The sequence below is a fragment of the Rhododendron vialii genome, chromosome 11a, assembly GCF_030253575.1.
Source record: "Rhododendron vialii isolate Sample 1 chromosome 11a, ASM3025357v1".
In the NCBI taxonomy this organism is placed as follows: Eukaryota; Viridiplantae; Streptophyta; class Magnoliopsida; order Ericales; family Ericaceae; genus Rhododendron; species Rhododendron vialii.
This window is the reverse complement of record NC_080567.1, coordinates 28,159,990-28,177,086: the sequence shown is the minus strand read 5'-3', so window position 1 is coordinate 28,177,086 and position 17,097 is coordinate 28,159,990. Positions and strand designations below refer to the sequence as shown.

The 17,097-nt window shown below is 41.9% G+C and overlaps 1 protein-coding gene across 2 annotated transcripts in view; it reads left to right on the top strand.

Moving 5' to 3' along the window:
- The first annotated feature begins 446 nt into the window (after positions 1 to 446).
- LOC131307575 (germin-like protein 5-1) overlaps positions 447 to 17,097 on the top strand; it is a 36,855-nt gene continuing 20,204 nt past the window's right edge. The window contains exons 1-2 of one of the 2 annotated variants that reach the window (XM_058334168.1): positions 493 to 764; positions 1,694 to 2,446. In XM_058334168.1, the coding sequence (XP_058190151.1) occupies positions 645 to 764; positions 1,694 to 2,227 (654 nt within the window). In that variant the 5' untranslated portion in view covers positions 493 to 644 and the 3' untranslated portion in view covers positions 2,228 to 2,446. Of the gene's footprint in view, positions 766 to 1,693; positions 2,447 to 17,097 lie in introns of those variants that run through there. The other variant, XM_058334167.1, reaches the window with a different exon arrangement.

The window sequence follows — 17,097 nt, the reverse complement described above, 5'->3', positions numbered from 1 at the left end:
CTCCAAAACAAACTCTTCCCTCCAAGCCATCTAGAACATGTATTATTTTCTTAAATTCTTCCTCTTGCATTTTGACAATTTTTCTTAAAATATAATTTCTCCCCCCTCTAACTGAACACATGAGGTTAAATTAAATGAGCATTTGGGTCAACAAATTGGGGTGATGCTGTAGAAAGTTCGATTTTAATTACTAATTGTTAATGTGTCCTTGTATTGGAAGATAGTTGGATACGTGTACACTCTTTTATAGGTCAAACATTGTGAATAATGTAGTGAAAAAAACACCACAACGGTGAGAAATATATGTCAGAAGACACTGTCCAAAAAATAACAGAAAGTTAGTTTTTTCAGTTCTTTGCGAGGGAGGTGGATTATGGGGCCTCTCTCTCTCTCTCTCTCTCTCTCTCTCTCTCTCTCTTTATTTTTTTGATCAGCATGGGGCCTCTCTCTCTCTCTCTAACTAGAAGACTTCTCTCTCTAAAGAGTAAAGACCTCTACCTATAAGTAAGGCACCCCACCTTTCTTGTTCCCAGTATCCAAATCCCAACTTTTCTCTCTTGTTATTGCTTCTCTTTTTCGAAGCTCTGATTTGCTTCACCTTTTACAAAGACAACACATTTCTCATACACCTTCCAGTTCCAGCCATGGTTGCTGCTGGAAAACTCTCAGTGGTGGTCGTAATGGTACTAGTAGCCACCATTTCCAACTCTGTTTCTACAGATCCGGATATGCTCCAAAATGTCTGTGTTGCTGATCTCAATAATGATAATTATTTTGTCCATAAAGCAATGCTATAAACACATCTTAATTTAAAACAAAACTCCGGATATTTTTAAACATATCTAACGGTTTTGGGTACAGTTGTATCCTTAATTGTGTTTTAAATGTATATTCCTAGATTTTTTGTTGTCAAAAACCCGTTTCCCTTTTTTGCTCGTACTAATGGTTCAAAAGCTTTATCGAATTTGTGTGTGTTTGCGAATAGTGTTTCGATTTCGACCCGGATTTTTTGAGGATTAATTACTACGCATGCCCATAATTTTCTTTCCTTAAACTACCCATAATCCATTGTGGTATAAGGAAATAAACTTTGGTTGGAGAGTCTGGGACACACAATTGATTTGGAGATCCACATAAATCAAATTTATGGGGCGTTTATGGGTTCCAGATTATAGGATCATAGCATTTTTCTTCAGCAAAAGTATTTGTTGTACTATTGTTTTTGTATTGTAGCATAATACACTTTATGATGGGATGATTATGGTCGAATGCAACAATAAGTTTGAAGTTATTTTGTCCTTTCTTCGAGTAACTAAAATGCCGATGTACTTATGTCTTATCTATCAAATTGAAAAATATTGGTAATTTAAAATCACTTTAGATTTTGTGTCAATCAAACTCTGATATTTAAAATTATAAGAGACTAACATACTAATATTTAAAATTTACATGAGACTAACATACTAATTATATTGAAAATAGTTAAAATTATAACTAAGTACTGATATCGGATAAGTCTAAATTAGTATGTGTGTGCCCGAAACCGATGTTAGCTCCACTACAGTTCCGTCACTTTCCGTTGGTATTATTTGTTTATGGTATTCCTCTTTGTCCACAAGGAATCCTTTTTCTCAATCTATTTCATTTTGGTGTAACAGTACCTAATATTACTCTACCTTATTGCTGATTCACAGCTGTCAAGATGAATGGTTTTGCTTGCAAGACAAACTTCAGCGCATCAGATTTCTTCTTTGCCGGTCTAGCAACGCCACAGCCCACCAACAATACGCTGGGTTCAATCGTGACTCTAGCCAGCGTGTTTCAAGTTCCTGGCCTCAACACCCTAGGTGTCTCCATGAATCGCATCGACTTTGCCCCCGGTGGCCTTAACCCGCCCCACGAGCACCCACGCGCCACCGAGATATTGTTCGTTCTCTACGGAGAATTGGAAGCTCACTTCATTACCACAGCCAATGTGCTTGTTTCTGTGACCCTCAAACAGGGTGAGATATTTACTTTCCCTAAGGGTTTGGTTCACTTCGAAACTAATATTGGGAAAGAACCGGCCGCCACTATCTCTGGGTTTAACAGCCAGAATCCAGGCCGCGAGGACATTCCCACCTCGTTGTTTGCCGCCACACCCCCGGTGCCGGATAGTGTGTTGAGTAAGACTTTCCAGATATCATATCAAGAGGTTGATGAAATCAAGTCAAAGATTGCTAGATAGTTCTAGAAGTGCTTTGTGATCTGGGGTTGGTATGTTAGTTTTCTTGTTTTTCTTCGTGTTGTTGAATAAGATTCATGGTTTTAAGAAAAGAAATAGTGGGTTGAAAAGTGAATCGATGTTTTATTTGAGTCCATTTACCTATGTATTCGGTTTTGCTTCTTGTGTTTACCGAGAAATAATAAGATTGTTTTAAATAACAATAGTATCTAAATACGTATCGATGAAAGTAGTGTATCAACCAACTTTGGATTATAATGCCTATAATTAATATAGGCACAATAAGCCACTTGAATTCTAACATTATAAGTTTTTTGTGCATGTTTCTATAGTTATTGACTTCGAAATGGTCGGATGTGAATGTCAACTTCATTTTTGTTTTTTTGATCTCACACTAAGCAAGTTGCAACATTTATTTTGAAACGGCAAAAATTTATTGGAAACTCGACAAAGGATACATCGAGAAAGCAAAAAGAGGGGCAAACCACTCGTTTCATAATGTTGATACATGAAGAGAGAGAGAAAGACACAAGATAAATCCATCCAACAAAAAGTTGAATGGAACCCAAAACACCTCAACCTACACATCAACAACACTCAAACTGATATCCACCTAAACCCACAACACACAATTAAAGATACAAGAACACTAGAACACCATCGTAGATAGATAGATCACCGAAATGCCTTGAATTTGACCACGCAATCTGACTTTTCAACCTCCCCTGAAGCAACAATATTCCCCATCCTTCATCTATGTTTCATGGATTTGGGTACGTAGCATCGGTGTGAGTATGTGCTTAGGTCATGTCAAATTCGTCTGCATTTTGTTACGTAAGAGATTCATAGAATACACAGACACAATAATATTATATTTCCTCTAAATTTTTGGAATACAATATTGGTGCTCACAAGATCGTAAGAAATTTTGTGCATAATATGAGGTTTTAATACACAGATATGTGGTAAACTCCAAATCATTCAGTAAGCTCTCTAGACGATGTGCAAAGACTCGCCCTCTGTCTCATACCCTACTACAAGTGTCGAGTGTCCTATATAGATACTTCACGAAGCATCCTTACAAGATAATTCCTTGCGCCCTGTTTGTTAATTATCAAATTGAACGACCAGATATAGTATGAAATCCAGATATGACAATTCAGTTGCACCAATATCCGGAGTTTGTTTGCATGCATTTTCACACTTGGGTGTAATATCCCTGGCTGAAACTTATCCACCAAAACTATTTATGGCCAGTTTTCCCCCTTTTCAAAATTTTGGACCCTCTATATCCGATTTCTATGGACGACGATAATGTCATTATTAATTATGAAATTGCCACCAATATTTAAGAAATTGTCATTATCCATATACCCTTACTCAAAACAAACAATGTGTACTGCTTAACCGATTTCTAGACCTAAAATAATGGGTTGCCCCAAGCGTAGGGCTGAGACCAATGTAGCACAATACCCGGTAAGACCGGAGTCGAATCCACTAAGGACGGTGAAATGTGTGCTGTGAAAACTCAGGTTATAGTATTAAAAATAGCTCTTAGGTAGCCACCCTTTGTCTTTTAGTTGATTAATAAACTAATACTAACAGATAACTTGCTCAAATAATTAAAAAGAGAGGCACGGTCGTAGGAAATCCGGCGCTCGCTACCCAATCAGAATCCACTCGCTTTTTAAAGTTCTAAAATGATTAAATTTTAGGGAGAATTGGAAACTCCGAAGAATGCGAATCCTACGGTTGTCGGTCCCGTACACAGTGACGAACAGGTTTTGGTCCCTCGTTCCCGCTCACATGAGTCCCGACAATGTCTCGGATTCGTCCAACGGACGTAGTTTTCACCAACTAAAATTATTTAATAAAATTAATGTACGAAAAAACTGCGAGACGAATCCTAATTAGGTCGCAATGCGCCTTTACCCAACGACCAAATCTCAGAAAAACTACTCACTCATTATTAAAAATAAAAGGAATAAAACCCTAGAACTAATCATGCTTTTTAATACGTGAGATGAAAAAATAATAATTAAAAGATCTAAATCAAACGAGAACCAACGAATAACTTTAATAAAGAACAAAAATTAAAACGAATTATTAAAATGCAAATAATTAAATAAAATATTAAATAACTTAAAAGGAACAAAATATCCATAGAAAACTAAACAATACTCGGAACCAAAGAAATCAAGATGGCAGCCCCGTTCCTCGGTTCTCCTCGCTGCTCCCTGTCCTGTTTTCCTCTGTTTCTTTTTCTTTTGTAAAAAAATAATGGAAGTTGTTGGGAGTTTGTCTGATGCATCGACCCGCTACTGCGTGCTCAAGGCCCAATTTTATGAGAGAGTAACGGCAAAGAGTCCACCACATTACTTGGGCCCAATATACATTGAATGACCCATATCCACTTAAAAGGCTAAGCCTTATAAGTGGTGAGCCATCTAAGTGTATATTAAGGTCCAACTCTTTTTCTGTTTATCCGATGTGGGACTCAACGTTCACACATGTTCTAACAAATCTCCCCCTCATGTGTGAACCGACCATTGGGCCTTAACCTCTCTCTGCATCCAAGCTCCCCCTTGATTCTGATCTATAACTCTCAACCCTATCTCCCGAACTGGGCTTATTCTGCACCCACTCAATCGATTCAGAGTTATCTCAATTGAGAGCCAACGTGCCTAGTCACCGGCACCATGCTCCCCGACGAGAACTCCATTGAGAGCCAACGTGCTCATTCACCAGCACCATGCTCCCCGACGAGTCAACTCCATCGACAATGAGCCATCCAATACAGCACTCCAACATCGAGCCACCTTGCTTCATCGAGAGTCACCTTTTTGGACTTTATACCGCTCCACGAGTGTCTTCTGTGCAAACCCATTCAATGGTGCGCTGAGAGTTTTCCCATAGATCGTCAACCATCGGCTCCGATACCATTATCAATTCTTAAACGTTTTATTTTCTTACCAGTCTGATTCTCAATCAAAGTTTTAAACTGTTTGAATGTATTAAAAGCGTCACTCTTATGTTTCAACATATACACCCAAACCTTACGAGAGAAATCATCTATAATACTCATAAAATATCGAAAACCACCTTTAGAAGTTACCTCTGCGGGACCCCAAAGATCCGAGTGAAAATAATCCACCGTGCCTTTGGTGCGATGAACAGCTGTACTGAATTTTACCCTGCACTGCTTGCCGTAGACACAATGCTCACAGAAATCCAGTTTCTCAATTTTCTGGCCACATAGCAAACCCTGTTTGCTCAAAACTGTCATCCCCCTCTCGCTCATATGCCCAAGGCGCATATGCCACAAACGAGTCAAGTCTGAATCTGAAACCTTGGATGAAGCAACCGTTGCTGCAGCACCTAAAACTGTACTGCCCTGGAGTGTATAAAGGTTACCACGCTTTTGACCCTTCATCAGTACTAATGCACCCCTGGAGACTTTCAAAACTCCACCTTCATCAGTACATGCTTTGATACCATGTTAAAGCATCCAACTCCAAACCAATTGGCAAAGAGTGGAGAGGCTGCCCAAGCTCATATACTAGTTTTCGAGGAGATAATTAACCAATGTGGGACAAATCCCAACACTCCCCCGCACGTGCAACCCCTGACTCGCACGTGGAGAGAAACAAAGGATCCGGAACACACGGATCACAATGAAAGAAAGTGCAACTATGGCACAGACAAAGGGGAAAAGCCTCCGAAACTCTAGCTCTGATACCATTTGTTGGGAGTTTGTCTGATGCATCGACCCGCTACTGCGTGCTCAAGGCCCAATTTTATGAGAGAGTAACGGCAAAGAGTCCACCACATTACTTGGGCCCAATATACATTGAATGACCCATATCCACTTAAAAGGCTTAGTCGATGCATCAGACAAACTCCCAACAAATTAGCCTTTTAAGTGGATATGGGTCATTCAATGTATATTGGGCCCAAGTAATGTGGTGGACTCTTTGCCGTTACTCTCTCATAAAATTGGGCCTTGAGCACGCAGTAGCGGGTCGATGCATCAGACAAACTCCCAACAAATGGTATCAGAGCCGATGGTTGACGATCTATGGGAAAACTCTCAGCGCACCATTGAATGGGTTTGCACAGAAGACACTCGTGGAGCGGTATAAAGTCCAAAAAGGTGACTCTCGATGAAGCAAGGTGGCTCGATGTTGGAGTGCTGTATTGGATGGCTCATTGTCGATGGAGTTGACTCGTCGGGGAGCATGGTGCTGGTGAATGAGCACGTTGGCTCTCAATGGAGTTCTCGTCGGGGAGCATGGTGCCGGTGACTAGGCACGTTGGCTCTCAATTGAGATAACTCTGAATCGATTGAGTGGGTGCAGAATAAGCCCAGTTCGGGAGATAGGGTTGAGAGTTATAGATCAGAATCAAGGGGGAGCTTGGATGCAGAGAGAGGTTAAGGCCCAATGGTCGGTTCACACATGAGGGGGAGATTTGTTAGAACATGTGTGAACGTTGAGTCCCACATCGGATAAACAGAAAAAGAGTTGGACCTTAATATACACTTAGATGGCTCACCACTTATAAGGCTTAGCCTTTTAAGTGGATATGGGTCATTCAATGTATATTGGGCCCAAGTAATGTGGTGGACTCTTTGCCGTTACTCTCTCATAAAATTGGGCCTTGAGCACGCAGTAGCGGGTCGATGCATCAGACAAACTCCCAACAAATTTTTCTCTGCCCGGAAGTGCCATTAGTTGGAAAGCTACTTTACAGGCTACAGTTGCGTTGTCTACAACAGAAGCGGAGTATATGGCCATTGCTGAAGCTGTGAAGGAGGCATTGTGGATGAGAGGTTTGCTTTGTGAGCTTGGTCTTGCACAGGGTGTGAGTTCAGTATTTTGTGATTCGCAGAGTGCTATACATTTGACTAAAAATCTGATGTATCATGAGAGGACTAAGCATATCGATGTCAGGTATCACTTCGTTCGGGATATCATCTCACAGAAGCAAGTTGAGGTGAAGAAAGTGGGTACGGCAGATAACCCAGCAGATATGTTGACTAAACCGGTTCCGGTTGCCAAGTTCAAGCATTGCTTGGGCTTGCTTGGTATTTGCAGTTGATCGCCCCTCGGGGGCATTTGGCGAGTGAGAGGTTAGAAGGGGATAGCTATATTTGGTGATTTGGTTCAGTGGAATTCAAGTCAAGGTGGAGAATTGTTAGGAATGCCTTGTATTCTTTAGTCCCACATTGGTTAATTATCTTGTTTCCGTTTTTGTAGCCTATTATAAATAGGGCTTTTGGGGGACTTCTAGGAATTATCTTTTGGGCTTTCATATTGTGGCATTTCTAGAGTTACGGATTATAGCCGGTTCTTTGTATCTCTTCTTCACGTTGGTTAGTGAATCCTCTCTCTCCTCGTCCGTGGACGTACCCATCTTGGGGAACCACGTATATCTTGTGTCTTTGTGATTTCTTGTTTAGTTTTCAATTTCTCGTTCTTAGCTTGCATTCATAGCGTTCGTTACAACAAACTGGTATCAGAGCAGTTTGTTGTAACGAACGCTATGAATGCAAGCTAAGAACGAGAAATTGAAAACTAAACAAGAAATCACAAAGACACAAGATATACGTGGTTCCCCAAGATGGGTACGTCCACGGGCGAGGAGAGAGAGGATTCACTAACCAACGTGAAGAAGAGATACAAAGAGCCGGCTATAATCCGTAACTCTAGAAAGGCCACAATATGAAAGCCCAAAAGATAATTCCTAGTGTAGGGGGATGAAAACAATTGACGCTTCGGATCAACTGGATTGCAACGGCTTATTCGTGCCTCTTCACCGGAACCCTAGCTCGACGTCTGAACCCTAATCTGCAAAATAGACAGGGGGTGAGTGCACCTTTGCCTCTCGTGGCAAAGGCCCTCCGATGCTTTTGTTAGTATCACGTACTAGAAAACTCAGCCCTAATTATCAGTAGGAAAGCAATAATAATGCAATATTGCGTACCTCTCACCTCTAGGTTTTCCTCATATTTATAGATTTATGGATGCTTGCTGTCCAAGCATCCTTATTGCCATAGGATTCCTAACTCGTATAGGAAACCCAGGATATCAAGGAGTCTCGTTTCCTTTATCAGTTTATGGAAAAGAGTCCTTTTAGGATTCTTTTCCTTTAAGAGCCGAACATCCCATACTCGTTGGGTATCTTTCTCAGATCCTATATTCTTGGGATCTTTATCCCTATATGAGACATGACTATTCTGGAATCTTCCAGAGTATTCTCTCTGCTCCTACTCTCGATTGGAGTTCCATCTTTGTTCGGCCGTCTCATAGCCGAACAGACGTCTTGGACCAGTTAACTCACATGTAACTGGTCCTTGAGCCCGTACAACCTTCCTGGACCATTGACTTCTCATGTCACTGGTCCATATTGCCGAACACTTGTTTAGCATGATGACTGTCCTGTCTATATTCAAACTATGGTCCCACGTACCATTTATTCGGATATCGATTGTATTGCTTTCAACCCGTGATCACTCGTATCACGTGCTAGGTTCTTTACATCATCTGTTCGGCTGTATCATAACCGAACAGTCTATTTATAGCCATGACTTCTCATATCACTGGTCCATATCGCTGTTCACCGAACTACTCGGCGGTAAGTCTAGTCGTATTTACCACGTGTTCCTAGACATCACGTGTTCGATAACTAAATGTACCTGCTCGGGAATACCTCCCTACACCTAGAAGTCCCCCAAAAGCCCTATTTATAATATGCTACAAAAACGGGAACAAGATAATTAACCAATGTGGAACTAAAGAATACAAGGCATTCCTAACAATTCTCCACCTTGACTTGAATTCCACTGAACCAAATCACCAAATATAGCTATCCCCTTCTAACCTCTCACTCGCCAAATGCCCCCGAGGGGCGATCAACTGCAAATACCAAGCAAGCCCAAGCAATGCTTGAACTTGGCAACCGGAACCGGTTTAGTCAACATATCTGCTGGGTTATCTGCCGTACCCACTTTCTTCACCTCAACTTGCTTCTGTGAGATGATATCCCGAACGAAGTGATACCTGACATCGATATGCTTAGTCCTCTCATGATACATCAGATTTTTAGTCAAATGTATAGCACTCTGCGAATCACAAAATACTGAACTCACACCCTGTGCAAGACCAAGCTCACAAAGCAAACCTCTCATCCACAATGCCTCCTTCACAGCTTCAGCAATGGCCATATACTCCGCTTCTGTTGTAGACAACGCAACTGTAGCCTGTAAAGTAGCTTTCCAACTAATGGCACTTCCGGACAGAGTAAAGACATAACCTGTCAGAGACCTCCTCTTATCGTGGTCACCGGCAAAATCCGAATCAACATAACCAACAGCATGATCACCAGAATTGACAATCCCAAACAATAGACCAACACCTGCAGTTCCGCACAAATACCGTAGTATCCATTTCACAGCCTCCCAATGTGCCTTTCCTGGACGCCCCATATAATGACTAACGACACTAACTGCATGTGAAATATCAGGACGAGTACATACCATGGCGTACATAAGGCTCCCAACTGCGTACGAATATGGAACCTGAGACATATACTTCTCCTCATCCTCCGACTGTGGTGACAACTCAGCTGAAAGTCCAAAGTGTGCTGCCAAAGGGGTACTGACTGGCTTCGAGTTCTGCATGGCAAAGCGCTCAAGCACTTTAAGAACATAAGACTTCTGATTCAAAAATAGTTTGCCAGCTACTCGATCTCTGCAAATCTCCATACCCAAAATACGTTTTGCTGCACCCAAATCTTTCATCTCAAATTCACCACCTAACTGTTGTTTCAACCTGTTGATTTCTGATACACTCTTGGCAGCAATAAGCATATCATCAACATACAACAGTAGATAAACAAATGAACCATCTGGAAGTTTTCGAAAATATACACAACTGTCATACTCACTTCTTGAATATGACTGGCTTATCATAAAAGTATCAAACCGCTTATACCACTGCCTAGGGGATTGCTTGAGGCCATACAAAGATTTACGAAGTTAACAAACGTGATCCTCCTTACCAGAAACAACAAATCCCTCAGGCTGACGCATATAAATCTGTTCCTCAAGCTCACCATGCAAAAACGCAGTTTTGACATCAAGTTGCTCTAACTCAAGATCATAACATGCAACAATAGCAAGTAAAGTGCGAATGGAACTATGTTTTACAACTGGTGAAAATACCTCATTGTAGTCAACACCCTCCTTCTGGCTGTATCCTTTCGCCACTAGCCGAGCTTTAAACCGAGCGTCTTCTACCCCTGGAATACCTGGTTTGCGCTTGAAGATCCACTTGCATCCAACAATCCTCTTCCCTTTCAGCGGTTCTACTAACTCCCATGTCTGATTCTTCTGAAGAGACTCAATCTCCTCATTCATAGCAACAAACCACTGTGCAGACTCAGTGCTCGAAATAGCTTCCGTATAGCTGGAAGGCTCTTCATACTCAACTGTCTCAGCAACTGATAAAGCATAGGCCACCATCTCAGAATAAGCCGAATACCTTTCAGGAGGCCGAATCTCCCTCCTTGGCCTATCTTTAGCAATAGTGCGTGGTTGCTCAACTAATGCATCAACCTCTGTGTCTGAACTCTTGAACTCCTCTTCAATTGGCTTCTCAATGTGCTTCTTCCCTGAGTCGGAAGCTTCTCCCAAAAACTCCACCTGCTTTGGAACACTATGTTCCTGAACTGTATCATCAACCTGCTTAGACTCCTTAATCAGATAATTTTCATCAAAAGTCACATCCCTACTGATCAAAAACTTCAAATCATCAGAGCACCATAACCTGTACCCTTTGACACCTGCTGCATAACCCAAGAAAATACACTTCTTGGCCCGTGGCTCCAGTTTACCTTCATTCACATGAGCGTAAGCTGGACACCCAAAAACACGCAACACAGAATAATCAGCCGGATGACCTGACCATACCTCAAACGGAGTCTTACACTCAATAGCAGTCGACGGAGACCTGTTCACCAAATAGCATGTTGTGGAAACGGCTTCAGCCCAAAATTCTTTGCCCAATCCGGAATTGGACAACATACAACGTGCCTTCTCCAAAAGAGTCCTGTTCATTCGTTCAGCCACACCATTTTGCTGAGGGGTTTTTCTCACTGTGTGATGCCTCACAATGCCCTCATCACTGCAAAATCTATCAAACTCGCCAAGACAAAACTCCATACCATTATCAATTCTCAAACGTTTTATTTTCTTACCAGTCTGATTCTCAATCAAAGTTTTAAACTGTTTGAATGTATTAAAAGCGTCACTCTTATGTTTCAACATATACACCCAAACCTTACGAGAGAAATCATCTATAATACTCATAAAATATCGAAAACCACCTTTAGAAGTTACCTCTGCGGGACCCCAAAGATCCGAGTGAAAATAATCCACCGTGCCTTTGGTGCGATGAACAGCTGTACTGAATTTTACCCTGCACTGCTTGCCGTAGAAACAATGCTCACAGAAATCCAGTTTTTCAATTTTCTGGCCACATAGCAAACCCTGTTTGCTCAAAACTGTCATCCCCCTCTCGCTCATATGCCCAAGGCGCATATGCCACAAACGAGTCAAGTCTGAATCTGAAACCTTGGATGAAGCAACCGTTGCTGCAGCACCTAAAACTGTACTGCCCTGGAGTGTATAAAGGTTACCACGCTTTTGACCATTCATCAGTACTAATGCACCCCTTGAGACTTTCAAAACTCCACCTTCACCGAGGAATTTGCAACCATGAGAATCAAGAGCACCCAGGGATATAAGATTTTTCTTCAAATCCGGAACATGTCGAACCTCAGATAAAGTCCTAACAATACCGTCATGCATCCTAAGCTGAATCGTTCCTGAACCAACAGTCTTACAGGCCATGTTGTTGCCCATCAAAACTGTACCACCATTGACCGGCTCATAAGTAGAAAACCACTCTCTATGCGGACACATATGGTATGAACATCCAGAATCTAGAACCCACTCGGTATTAGAGCGAGAATCGCCCTCTGTAACTGATAACACATTATCTGACTCATCTGAACTTTCAGCAATTCCAGCAATTACTTTACCCCTTTTCTGGTCTTCTTTTTCCTTCTCCTTGAGTTTTAAACAGTCACTTTTCCAGTGCCCGGGTTTCTTGCAATAATTGCACTTTCCCTTCTTCTTACCTGATGATCTGGATCTTCCCCTATTACTCGACTCCACCCTTTCTGTTGTTCTTCCCCTAACAAACAAACCCTCCGCATGTGCATCACCCTCACCTGACACTTTTTTCCTCAATTCTTTCGAATATAGGCTGGCCTTAACATCCTCCATGGATATCGTGTCTTTGCCATACAATAGGGTTGTAACAAAGTGCTCATACGAAAGTGGTAAAGAACATAGCAAAATTAGGGCTTGGTCCTCATCCTCAATTTTACTATCAATATTTTTCAGATCCATAATAATACGGTTGAACTCGTCTAAATGATCTTTAACAGGTATACCTTCTCGCATACGAAACGTATAAAGACGTTGTTTGAGATATAACCTGTTGGTGAGCGACTTCGTCATATATATGCCTTCCAACTTCAGCCAAATTCCTGCTGCTGAAGTTTCTTCTTCCACCTCGCGAAGAACGTCATCTGCCAGACTCAACTGAATAGAACTCAGAGCTTTGGCATCCGTATCATCCCAATCTTCCTCTTTGATTCCAGAACTAGTCTTGCCTAACAAAACCTTGTGCAATCCTTGTTGGGTTAGCAGAGCCTTCATCTTTACTCTCCAAAGACTGAAACTGCTGCTCTGCCCATCAAACTTCGCAATCTCAAATTTAGCCGCCATAGCCACAATCGGAAACGAAACCCTAGTTTTTGCAACCTAACAAAGCTCTGATACCAGAATTGTTAGGAATGCCTTGTATTCTTTAGTCCCACATTGGTTAATTATCTTGTTCCCGTTTTTGTAGCCTATTATAAATAGGGCTTTTGGGGGACTTCTAGGAATTATCTTTTGGGCTTTCATATTGTGGCCTTTCTAGAGTTACGGATTATAGCCGGCTCTTTGTATCTCTTCTTCACGTTGGTTAGTGAATCCTCTCTCTCCTCGCCCGTGGACGTACCCATCTTGGGGAACCACGTACATCTTGTGTCTTTGTGATTTCTTGTTTAGTTTTCAATTTCTCGTTCTTAGCTTGCATTCATAGCGTTCGTTACAACAAACTGGTATCAGAGCCTTAGGTTGCAAAAACTAGGGTTTCGTTTCCGATTGTGGCTATGGCGGCTAAATTTGAGATTGCGAAGTTTGATGGGCAGAGCAGCAGTTTCAGTCTTTGGAGAGTAAAGATGAAGGCTCTGCTAACCCCACAAGGATTGCACAAGGTTTTGTTAGGCAAGACTAGTTCTGGAATCAAAGAGGAAGATTGGGATGATACGGATGCCAAAGCTCTGAGTTCTATTCAGTTGAGTCTGGCAGATGACGTTCTTCGCGAGGTGGAAGAAGAAACTTCAGCAGCAGGAATTTGGCTGAAGTTGGAAGGCATATATATGACGAAGTCGCTCACCAACAGGTTATATCTCAAACAACGTCTTTATACGTTTCGTATGCGAGAAGGTATACCTGTTAAAGATCATTTAGACGAGTTCAACCGTATTATTATGGATCTAAAAAATATTGATAGTAAAATTGAGGATGAGGACCAAGCCCTAATTTTGCTATGTTCTTTACCACTTTCATATGAGCACTTTGTTACAACCCTATTGTATGGCAAAGACACGATATCCATGGAGGATGTTAAGGCCAGTCTATATTCGAAAGAATTGAGGAAAAAAGTGTCAGGTGAGGGTGATGCACATGCGGAGGGTTTGTTTGTTAGGGGAAGAACAACAGAAAGGGTGGAGTCGAGTAATAGGGGAAGATCCAGATCATCAGGTAAGAAGAAGGGAAAGTGCAATTATTGTAAGAAACCCGGGCACTGGAAAAGTGACTGTTTAAAACTCAAGGAGAAGGAAAAAGAAGACCAGAAAGGGGGTAAAGTAATTGCTGGAATTGCTGAAAGTTCAGATGAGTCAGATAATGTGTTATCAGTTACAGAGGGCGATTCTCGCTCTAATACCGAGTGGGTTCTAGATTCTGGATGTTCATACCATATGTGTCCGCATAGAGAGTGGTTTTCTACTTATGAGGCGGTCAATGGTGGTACAGTTTTGATGGGCAACAACATGGCCTGTAAGACTGTTGGTTCAGGAACGATTCAGCTTAGGATGCATGACGGTATTGTTAGGACTTTATCTGAGGTTCGACATGTTCCGGATTTGAAGAAAAATCTTATATCCCTGGGTGCTCTTGATTCTCATGGTTGCAAATTCCTCGGTGAAGGTGGAGTTTTGGGAGAAGCTTCCGACTCAGGGAAGAAGCACATTGAGAAGCCAATTGAAGAGGAGTTCAAGAGTTCAGACACAGAGGTTGATGCATTAGTTGAGCAACCACGCACTATTGCTAAAGATAGGCCAAGGAGGGAGATTCGACCTCCTGAAAGGTATTCGGCTTATTCTGAGATGGTGGCCTATGCTTTATCAGTTGCTGAGACAGTTGAGTATGAAGAGCCTTCCAGCTATACGGAAGCTATTTCGAGCACTAAGTCTGCACAGTGGTTTGTTGCTATGAATGAGGAGATTGAGTCTCTTCAGAAGAATCAGACATGGGAGTTAGTAGAACCGCTGAAAGGGAAGAGGATTGTTAGATGCAAGTGGATCTTCAAGCGCAAACCAGGTATTCCAGGGGTAGAAGACGCTCGGTTTAAAGCTCGGCTAGTGGCGAAAGGATACAGCCAGAAGGAGGGTGTTGACTACAATGAGGTATTTTCACCAGTTGTAAAACATAGTTCCATTCGCACTTTACTTGCTATTGTTGCATGTTATGATCTTGAGTTAGAGCAACTTGATGTCAAAACTGCGTTTTTGCATGGTGAGCTTGAGGAACAGATTTATATGCGTCAGCCTGAGGGATTTGTTGTTTCTGGTAAGGAGGATCACGTTTGTTTACTTCGTAAATCTTTGTATGGCCTCAAGCAATCCCCTAGGCAGTGGTATAAGCGGTTTGATACTTTTATGATAAGCCAGTCATATTCAAGAAGTGAGTATGACAGTTGTGTATATTTTCGAAAACTTCCAGATGGTTCATTTGTTTATCTACTGTTGTATGTTGATGATATGCTTATTGCTGCCAAGAGTGTATCAGAAATCAACAGGTTGAAACAACAGTTAGGTGGTGAATTTGAGATGAAAGATTTGGGTGCGGCAAAACGTATTTTGGGTATGGAGATTTGCAGAGATCGAGTAGCTGGCAAATTATTTTTGAATCAGAAGTCTTATGTTCTTAAAGTACTTGAGCGCTTTGCCATGCAGAACTCGAAGCCAGTCAGTACCCCTTTGGCAGCACACTTTCGACTTTCAGCTGAGTTGTCACCACAGTCGGAGGATGAGGAGAAGTATATGTCTCAGGTTCCATATTCGTGCGCAGTTGGGAGCCTTATGTACGCCATGGTATGTACTCGTCCTGATATTTCACATGCAGTTAGTGTCGTTAGTCGTTATATGGGGCGTCCAGGAAAGGCACATTGGGAGGCTGTGAAATGGATACTACAGTATTTGTGCGGAACTGCAGGTGTTGGTCTATTGTTTGGGATTGTCAATTCTGGTGATCATGCTGTTGGTTATGTTGATTCGGATTTTGCCGGTGACCACGATAAGAGGAGGTCTCTGACAGGTTATGTCTTTACTCTGTCCAGAAGTGCCATTAGTTGGAAAGCTACTTTACAGGCTACAGTTGCGCTGTCTACAACAGAAGCGGAGTATATGGCCATTGCTGAAGCTGTGAAGGAGGCATTGTGGATGAGAGGTTTGCTTTGTGAGCTTGGTCTTGCACAGGGTGTGAGTTCAGTATTTTGTGATTCGCAGAGTGCTATACATTTGACTAAAAATCTGATGTATCATGAGAGGACTAAGCATATCGATGTCAGGTATCACTTCGTTCGGGATATCATCTCACAGAAGCAAGTTGAGGTGAAGAAAGTGGGTACGGCAGATAACCCAGCAGATATGTTGACTAAACCGGTTCCGGTTGCCAAGTTCAAGCATTGCTTGGGCTTGCTTGGTATTTGCAGTTGATCGCCCCTCGGGGGCATTTGGCGAGTGAGAGGTTAGAAGGGGATAGCTATATTTGGTGATTTGGTTCAGTGGAATTCAAGTCAAGGTGGAGAATTGTTAGGAATGCCTTGTATTCTTTAGTCCCACATTGGTTAATTATCTTGTTTCCGTTTTTGTAGCCTATTATAAATAGGGCTTTTGGGGGACTTCTAGGAATTATCTTTTGGGCTTTCATATTGTGGCATTTCTAGAGTTACGGATTATAGCCGGTTCTTTGTATCTCTTCTTCACGTTGGTTAGTGAATCCTCTCTCTCCTCGTCCGTGGACGTACCCATCTTGGGGAACCACGTATATCTTGTGTCTTTGTGATTTCTTGTTTAGTTTTCAATTTCTCGTTCTTAACTTGCATTCATAGCGTTCGTTACAACAGAAGTCGTACGGAAGTTCCAGAAAAAGATATCCAGACCCAAAAACCCTTCTTGTACGTGTAAAACTGTGGGCCATGCTTCCACCCCAGTTAAACAACTCTATTCCAATCCCTTAGTTAACAAATTAATTTGGGCCCACCTCAATTGCACTGCTTCCTACTAATCCAACTTTCAAGACCACGTTGTACTAATGGCCAATATTAAAAAGGCCCAATCCAGTACATTGGATATTATGCTACTTGTCTTGATATTCCTTGTGATTTGATCGGTCCGTAATCAATGTC